The 8,548-nt window shown below is 35.7% G+C and overlaps 1 protein-coding gene across 2 annotated transcripts in view; it reads left to right on the forward strand.

The window, feature by feature from the left end:
• Window positions 1-8,548, forward strand: part of LOC122791011 (mannose-binding protein A-like) — a 269,625-nt gene that overhangs the window by 160,386 nt on the left and 100,691 nt on the right. For both annotated transcript variants that reach the window (XM_044058764.1, XM_044058763.1), the window contains exon 2: window positions 4,450-4,616. In XM_044058764.1, the coding sequence (XP_043914699.1) occupies window positions 4,466-4,616 (151 nt within the window). In that variant the 5' untranslated portion in view covers window positions 4,450-4,465. The remainder of the gene's footprint in view (window positions 1-4,449; window positions 4,617-8,548) is intronic.

Raw genomic sequence — 8,548 nt, forward strand, 5'->3', positions numbered from 1 at the left:
ATGAACATATATTTGTGTGTGTGTGTGTGTGTGTGTGTGTGTGTGTGTGTGTGTGTGTGTGTGTGTGTGTGTAAGGGTATTAATGAGACAATGTTAATGCACGTGTGTGTGGGTGTGTGTGGGGGGTAGTGGCTACATGAGTGGTCATACTATGTTAGGTAGGTAGGCCATGCCAATATTGAATGTGTGTGTTTGTGTCTGCCTACAAAGCTGGGGTATGTTAGGCATGGAATCATGAGTGGATGCATGTGTGTGTGTGTGTGTGTGTGTGTGTGTGTGTGTGTGTGTGTGTGTGTGTGTGTGTGTGTGTGTGAATATCTGAATGTGTAAAGATTTGTGTGTAAGGGTGCTTTTTCTAACACTAGGCATGGGCTGCTAAGGACAATACTAGTGTGGTCAGGTCTAATGTGCTATTGAGATGTCTCTGAACTGGAATTTCTCTCAGAGTAAACTTGTCAACCCTTATTGGAGAGATCGCATGCACAGAGAGGAATTATCTGAATCCCAGGGAATGTGATGCTGATTTACTGTTCATTACATTGTTATTGAAAAAAGCTTTTCACGTAGACAGATACAATTTTAAAGAGATTAAATTTCATTAGCAATTTATAGCTTAGAATACTCCAGGCTAAATGGTGCAAAGTAGTCAGAATTAAATTGCATTTATAAATTATAATACATGCCTGAATTCTTGAACAGATGTAGAGCAGAATTTTGCAGTACTTTGCATCATTTTTACTGGCTATTGAATTCACCTTAATTATTTCCTCCTCTTTGCCTCCTAGTTTCTATCATTTTTCCATTCAAATCCTTTGCATAGTTGGTATGCTGCTATTGTTGTCTGCAAATCAAGCAGAATGTAAATATATTCAGGCTTTGTTTGTGTTGTCTACTGACACTTTATTAATTTTAATGACTGAAGTCAATAGTAACAGCTCTGTCTTCCTAGCAAAGCTTTTATTGTGCTGAAAACCATCCATTTAAATTATGTGATGGTTTCAGTATAAAACCTCAGATATTGAGATGCCAAGGAACTAAAACTGCAAATGCTAATGACCCAAGTAAACTTCAAAAGTTGGAAGGGAAAATTCTAATTGCAAATAATTTTTACAGATAGGCAAGTGGCTCTTAAACACGATATGTGACTGACATCCACATCCAGCCCCGCTCTCTCTAGTGTTTATAGAGAATTAAGATACAGTAAATGTATTATAATATTACATCAGATTCCCTTAGCTGGGCAACTAAGAAAACAGCAGATGCACATCAAGGATGTTTTATTTTTATATTTTTGATGTTTGGACATTTGGTGTCTTTATGTTGAGCAAATTAAATTGCACAGAATGATTTAAGCAACATACCTCTCAACCTGTTTGAGCAAAAAATCTGGACAAAGCCCCAAAAATAGGGGGGGGGAGGTCTTCTTTGATTCACTGAAAACTCATTTCACTGAATTTCAAAACACTCACACCAAATCGCTGAAAGCTCAAATCACTGAATCAAATTTTACTGAATGTAAGCACTGTTGGGCAAATAAAACGTATATGCCCTTTTCCCCACTGTAGTGCGATCCTGGAGTTAGTATATATAGTGAGTGAGGTGTGGGAAGTACTTTTGGTTTTATATTGTTAGCTTTCAGTGAAATGAGATAAGTAGGTGGGGGGGCTATGCCCACCATACCCCCCCAACTATATATACTAACTCCAGGATCGCACTACAGTGGGGAAAAGAGCATATGCATTTTATTTGCCCAACAGTACTTACATTCAGTGAAATGTTATTCAGTGAAATGAGTTTTCAGTTATTTAAGCTTTGAGCGATTGTTTGAGGATGAATTGAAATTCAGTGAAATAAGTTTTCAGTGAATCAAAGTAGACCCAAATAGGGACACTTTTCAAACATTGCTATTGCAAACTTAGAAAGTTGGCAGAATAATAGGCTTGGCATTGGCATGAATTTTCTGAAGGATATGAAGACTGAAATTCAAATTTCTGCCATTATTTTCTGACTTCAGTCCTCAATGATTTGCCAGTGATTTGCCAGAAAACTACAATTTTATGAGAAATGGACCAAAAATATAAGTCAAAGATCTGGCCATTCTGTGAAAATCTGGACTGTTGAGAGCTATGTAATAAGTGGTATATTCCTTGGATACACCCAATGCTAAATATATCTAGAGAGGGTATAATGTTACAGCTGAAAATTTAAGTTTTATTTTGTTTGCACTTCACAACTGGTTATCTCATTTCTCACCTCCATGTTTGTATAACACAATGTCCATGAGTGCAGCAAGTACATTATCCAACCCATCTCCAAGATACTCTAAATATTATAATGCCACAGTGGGCAACAATGTGAGGTGCAATAAAATGCCTTAGGACCAACTAATTGCTGGAGAATGACTTAACTGCAGCAGTTCTGATTGAGCAAGCCTGACTCCTGAGCGAAATAGCATTAGAGGGTTTTGCATCATCAAGCAAGTGCGGGGCCCTCCATTCCCACAAAATTCAGTTACAAACCATCGGACACCAAATCAATTATCATGTCATCTGGAACAGCAGCAGAAAACAGCTGACCCTTAAGACACATTCCAATTTAAACTGTAGCCTGTGCTTGGCTTAATAATACAGGCAGAAAACAGAAAACAAATGAGAAACTGGGACATAACAGAAAATAATCAGGGACCAAGGGCCAAGATCAGGTGCAGAGCAAGAGAATATGCATTACATGCATTCCAAAAAAATGAAGTGTCATTTGTGTTTTGTGTGTGTTTGCAGTCTTGTCATTACTAGCCTGCATCTTTAGAAAATAAACATTCACATATCAGCCTACATTGTTTTTCACCAGTGCACAGTCCATTCTCTTGCAGTCTAAGATAAGGGTTCCATGAAAACTTATAAATGCAAACTCCTCAGTTGCACAAACACAAAACGTGGTGACATCTCCAGAACAATGCATTCACTTCTGGAACGGAATTACAAATCATCCTGGTAGTCATTTCTTAAGAAAAACAAAGATCACCATTCAGTTCCTCAGAATCTTGTGTCTCCAGCAACTGACACTTTCACTTTTGCAACTAGATGTTGTCCACCTGTAGACATACATGCCATTCAGTTTCAACAGGATTAACACACTGAACTGATACTCCCCTCCCAATCAATCACAATGTCTTAACTCTGACCCATCTTTTATTTTTTATTTATTTATTTTTTTTTTTTGCTTATTGCCTTGAGGTCAAACTGGAGAAAGTAAATTTTCTCATCCTGTGGACATGGGTGGCCTGGTGGACAGGTGTCCCTCTGCCTTGCAGAACTTAATTTGAATACTGGCAGTTCCACCACTGCTTTTCCAATCCATCCAAAAAGTCCACAGCAGTAGATCATTGAAGACTCTCAGTGTTGTGCATTGACGTGACATTGTTCATTGGCTGCAGCTGTAAGCAACTGAATTTCCTCTCCTCTTTTTTAAATCTCCCAGGTCCTGATGAGTCTCTGAGTCTGATAGGCAGTAAGGCACTGCTTCACAAAGCTGACGTCATCATGCACACCCCTTCACGTTGATGATATTGCGGGAAATGTTGGCGATGCATGATGACTTCACCCATAACCATAAAATTCCAAAAGAAAAACAAAAAGCAAAAAAAAAATTGAGAACTGAAGGGGCCACTTGGGAATCTGTGGCACCTCATTATTTTGTACTCAAACCTGGTATATATCAAGGAACTTGCAACAGTTGCGAGGTCTGGCAAGCAATACATTTTTTTTCAAATCATTTGCATAGGTTTTGTTTTCCTTTACTCTCAACAATTCTTTTTTAGAAATATGTGTTTATAAGTGTTTAAAATTATTTCTGAATCTTTATGTACATGGTATTAATCATTTCCTCTTATCATATCCTTCTGAAGTTTGCACATGGAAAAGAAAGGGAGTCGGATGCCCTTTTGTTATGAAGTTGAACCAAATTAGGCTAGAATTATTGTACATTCTGTATGTCATTTTGGTAGATATGTTTTTCTTAAGAAACAGGAATTAAAGAGAAGCAGATTTTAAATCCATAAAATGAGGCAACTTTTAGATGCATAGATAGTTATACATTTAATGTTTTATGTTATTGTTTCACAATTCATTTGTCAGACAACTCACTATATAATTATTTTAAAATATATGTTTTACATAACTGTGAAAATATTTTTCTAATGCCATTATTCCTCTTTTAGGATTCTGCCGGTTGGCACAGAGGGTTAAGACTAGTACCTACCTGTAAAATAGGGTTTGATTTAATTAACCCTCATTTGCCTTCTGTGTGACCTTGAGCAAGTCACTTAAGTAGACATTGCTCCCAGGCTGCTCCTAAAAATGGACAGTGTGCCCAGCGTACCTACCTGGTTAACAAATTGGTATCATTATATTTATTTATTTTTATTCTGAGGTGATATTTTGTCTCTTTCAGGTTTATTTCATAAACGATGTTCCTGATCAGACACTTCAACATCATTATATCTGTCATGGTATTAAGTATAGTATCTTGTCAGCTAACACTTGACTCTCCACCTGTATGCAGAGTGATATCAGAAATATCTGGAGCACCTGGAAAAGCTGGCCAAAAAGGAGAACCAGGTAAAATAAGTGATACAAAACAAATTAGAAATATATACTCATGGTACAAAGCTTAAAGTAAAACAGTTCTGCTGTATAAGCTATTCACATACATCTTTTGCCATGTAGATAAAAAGAGTCCCTTGGATATACATAAATTGTATGAAATGTGTTAATGTCCTAATTTAATTTTTGTATGTGGCAAAAGCAAATGAATGCCTGTCTTAACACAGTAACAACTGCAGTGCTACTACTCAACTTACAAATTCAACATATGGTGTCATTATCATTTTCTTCAAAAAAAAAACAAATTTAAAACTCACTTTAAAACAGATGATTAGCACTTTTGTTTCATGGCTCTAGGTTATCTTTTATGTAGGATTTGTATGCCATTTCTGTATCTGTATAAGTTTTTTTTTCTTCAGAGTTTTCAGTTTCCTCCCACATTATAAACATATGTTAGCTGGTGAACTGGTAATACAGCAAATTGCTCACAAGTGTGTATACGTCATCTACCATATAGTATAGTACCATTCTGCAATGGACGCCATACTTTACACACATTTTTGTGCCAGAACAGACTAGAATCCCCTGTGTAGAAAGAATGAAGCAACTAAAGAAGAAAGAGTGAATGAGCAAAGGGTTAATAGTTTACACAGTGCCACACTCAGTAAAATATTATAATTTTATTACAGAACTGCCCTCATTCAATGACTCAAAAATCTTATGAAATTCTAAAACTTTATTAGCTTAACATTGAAGTCAACCAAGAAGTCTCAGCTGTACAGTTTCTTTTGTGACACTACTTTTCTAGCAGTGTCATTTTTTTTAAATATAAAAAAAATGAATGAACAAGCATAGGAATCTGTCTAGTTCAAACCTCTCTACGGTGAGTGCTGAAGAAAAACATAAAAACAAAGAAAGTGGTGGTTTTAAAACTTTGCTGATGAGCTCAGTCACAATAATTCCCCAAAATGATGAAAACCAGGTAATGTTGCAAAGTAACAATCCTTTGTTCATCACAGACAAGCGATCCTCAGTAACAAAAATCAGAAATATTTTACAATGTTAAACATATCAGCTTTTATACACTTAGATGTAGGAAGGGGATAGCCATGGGTGCTTCTATAGCTCAAAAGTAGAGTTAGGCAAGTGGCAGGAGGAATTTGTACTGCAATGTGCATATCAGAGACTTATGACCAGCTACTTTAGTTTTACTGATGATGTATTCATAGTCTAGCAAAAGACATTGCACCAGGTGCTAACAGCTCTGTATGTAAAATAAATGATAAACACATACAAAGTGAGGTATGGTAGGAAAGTAACCAGTGACATTTGAAAAGGCCTTAAATGTTGCTTTGGCAATGACAGAAACAAATAAAAGTACAATTTGTAAGATAAGTGGTTATTGTAACATAGCAGCACAGCATTATGCATACATAGTTCTAAGAGAATGTAATAAAGTAAAGCTAATACTTATTGCAACTGCATAGGTAAATGACGCACAACTCTTGGATGTTAATTTAAGCTAGAAATGATTTATGCTTGTAGTAGAATCATGCTCATTGCAAGAACCTACACAAATAAAATAATCTTTACATGAAAATTGTAATTAAGAAACTGACAGGAAGCACTGCACTGATTGCTGACATAATTTTACTAAATGAAAAAGGGGCATCAATGCAAGCAGTTCATTTGAATATTGCTTAAAACATCCATATTTCAAACGTTAACCATTCACACAGCCAATCAAGACAGATGATAAGCCTGTGAATTATCTGGGTAAGACACTGGGAGTAATGTGTACCTAGCAAGAGACAAGAATTTTAATGAGATCTGTAGCACAGTTCTGCAACCATCTTTTCTTCTATTGCAAATTTATGCAGGAGAACATGTGAAAATAGTTGAAGTTGCTGCTGAAAAGTTACTTCTAAGGAAAATATATCTTGGATTATAGTTAAAGGTAGCAGAAACAGTTTGGCAGAAAATGGCTAAATAAAATTAATGGGAGATGTAAAGCATGTGCTTTCTGAAAACAAAGGTCAAGGGAAGATGACTGTTAATCAGAAGACTGAATTTTAAAAAGAAATGGATCTATTATTCCATTAACATCTATGTTTAGTGGCACGTCACACCTCTAGCAGGCTGCATACATCTTACATTCCAGTGCCTTTTCTGAAAAATTAACTTAAAACCATAAGATAAACAAATGTAAATATTTTCTGAACAATAAAAGCTATTAAACTGTATAAACATAAATGCTATCAGTAGGAAGTTTTCTTTACAGTGTTAGCAGTCATTGTATTTATTGCATTTGCAATTAATACTGTAATATATTACAATGCACACAACCCCCAAATTATACTTTTGTAAACTTTCTCAAACAAATTTTCATATCTTGAAAACTGTACAACCTAGACATATATTAAAAAGTTTTCTTAACCAGACATAAACTTTGACATTATGACAAGAAATTCCTCTATAAGTGTATATTTATTGAGATATTTACAGAAATATGAAAACTTATACTTAATAGCATAATTAGCGAAAATTAACAGTACATATAACAAAGACAGTTTTCTTCACAAAATTTGTGGTTTCACTTAACATCATACAAGAGTTTGTAAGTCACTTTTTTTTGAAGTATTAGGTACATATGGAAACACTGCTTATTTTCATAATTACTAGCAAACGACTAGCAACATTTCCAGTATAGTGTGATATTAACCAGTATTACCAGTGATCTCCCACAGTAGTGTTTCACGGCATACACCTCACTAATATTTAAATGTTTTGGTTATGAAAATATGAACACAAGTGCTTAAATTTGAAAAATAAGTCTCAAAATGTAATTTCTCCACTGTAGGACATTTTAGAACATATCAAATTTTCTTTTGCTGTTGGTTAGTTTGCTCACTTAGATTTCTGCATTATATTAGGTTGAGCATGTTTGCACTGCACTGCTTCTAGTTTCCCACAGCTGCTCTATGGGCAGCAATGTACATGTAAAGCACTATTACTGTACCTGCTATGTCTCTCTCTAGCATTTAATACTATCATTTTGGCAGTGTTCATTGCTTAACTGCTTGTAAGCATGCTATTTACTTCTCTATCCATTGCTGCTAACATGGTTCTTCTGACCTCTTCCACTTCAGCAGACGTCTTATTTTCTACTGTAACTTAGGGTCCTTGTACCTGCTGACTACTTGTTGACTATATAATAATCTTCTTACTACATATCGATGCACTTATCCTTGATAATACCTTGAAACTTCTGGACAAAATGGATGAACAATAGAATTGAATCCATTCTATTGCCAGCCTCATAACATAGGTTCATAGGTTCATAGGTTGGTACTAGGCTATCGGACCTAGGACCTATATAAGCCTAGCCATAACAATTCCCTGGCTATTTCTTCCCACACTATTTACTTCCCTGGACCCCGGTCTAACAAGATGACTGATAAGTTCATTTTAGGCAGTGTAGAAGCTGGCAGATGCTCCAAGACAATGGATTACTATTAGACTTACATGATACAGTCTGTGAGAGGTGACATGTAGGCCCCATCTCACCAAAAGGATACGACACTGACCTCTGCAGAAACATAACAAGAAAGTATATACTGAGATTGTAAAAAAGGCACTTCCCAAGCCTACCAGAAATTGGATAAAGCCTTAAAAGAGTAATATAGCAAATAGTCATGGCCATTGTCAAGTATACTGAATCTATACTTGCAAAGCTGGACAAACATGAGTGACAATTAGTTGTTTTTCTGGTGCCAAGATCCATGATGATACAAGGGCTTTTCAGTCCCTTTCTCTGGCCAAATATGAACATGACCTCACAGTAGTCCATCTGGGAATGAATGACTCTATTCTCTCAACACTGATAGACATATATATATATATATAACTATATCTATCTATATATCTATATGGATCCCTACCAGCTG

This window comes from Protopterus annectens, chromosome 16.part0, assembly GCF_019279795.1.
Source record: "Protopterus annectens isolate FY-2018-M chromosome 16.part0, PAN1.0, whole genome shotgun sequence".
Classification (NCBI taxonomy): Eukaryota; Metazoa; Chordata; order Ceratodontiformes; family Protopteridae; genus Protopterus; species Protopterus annectens.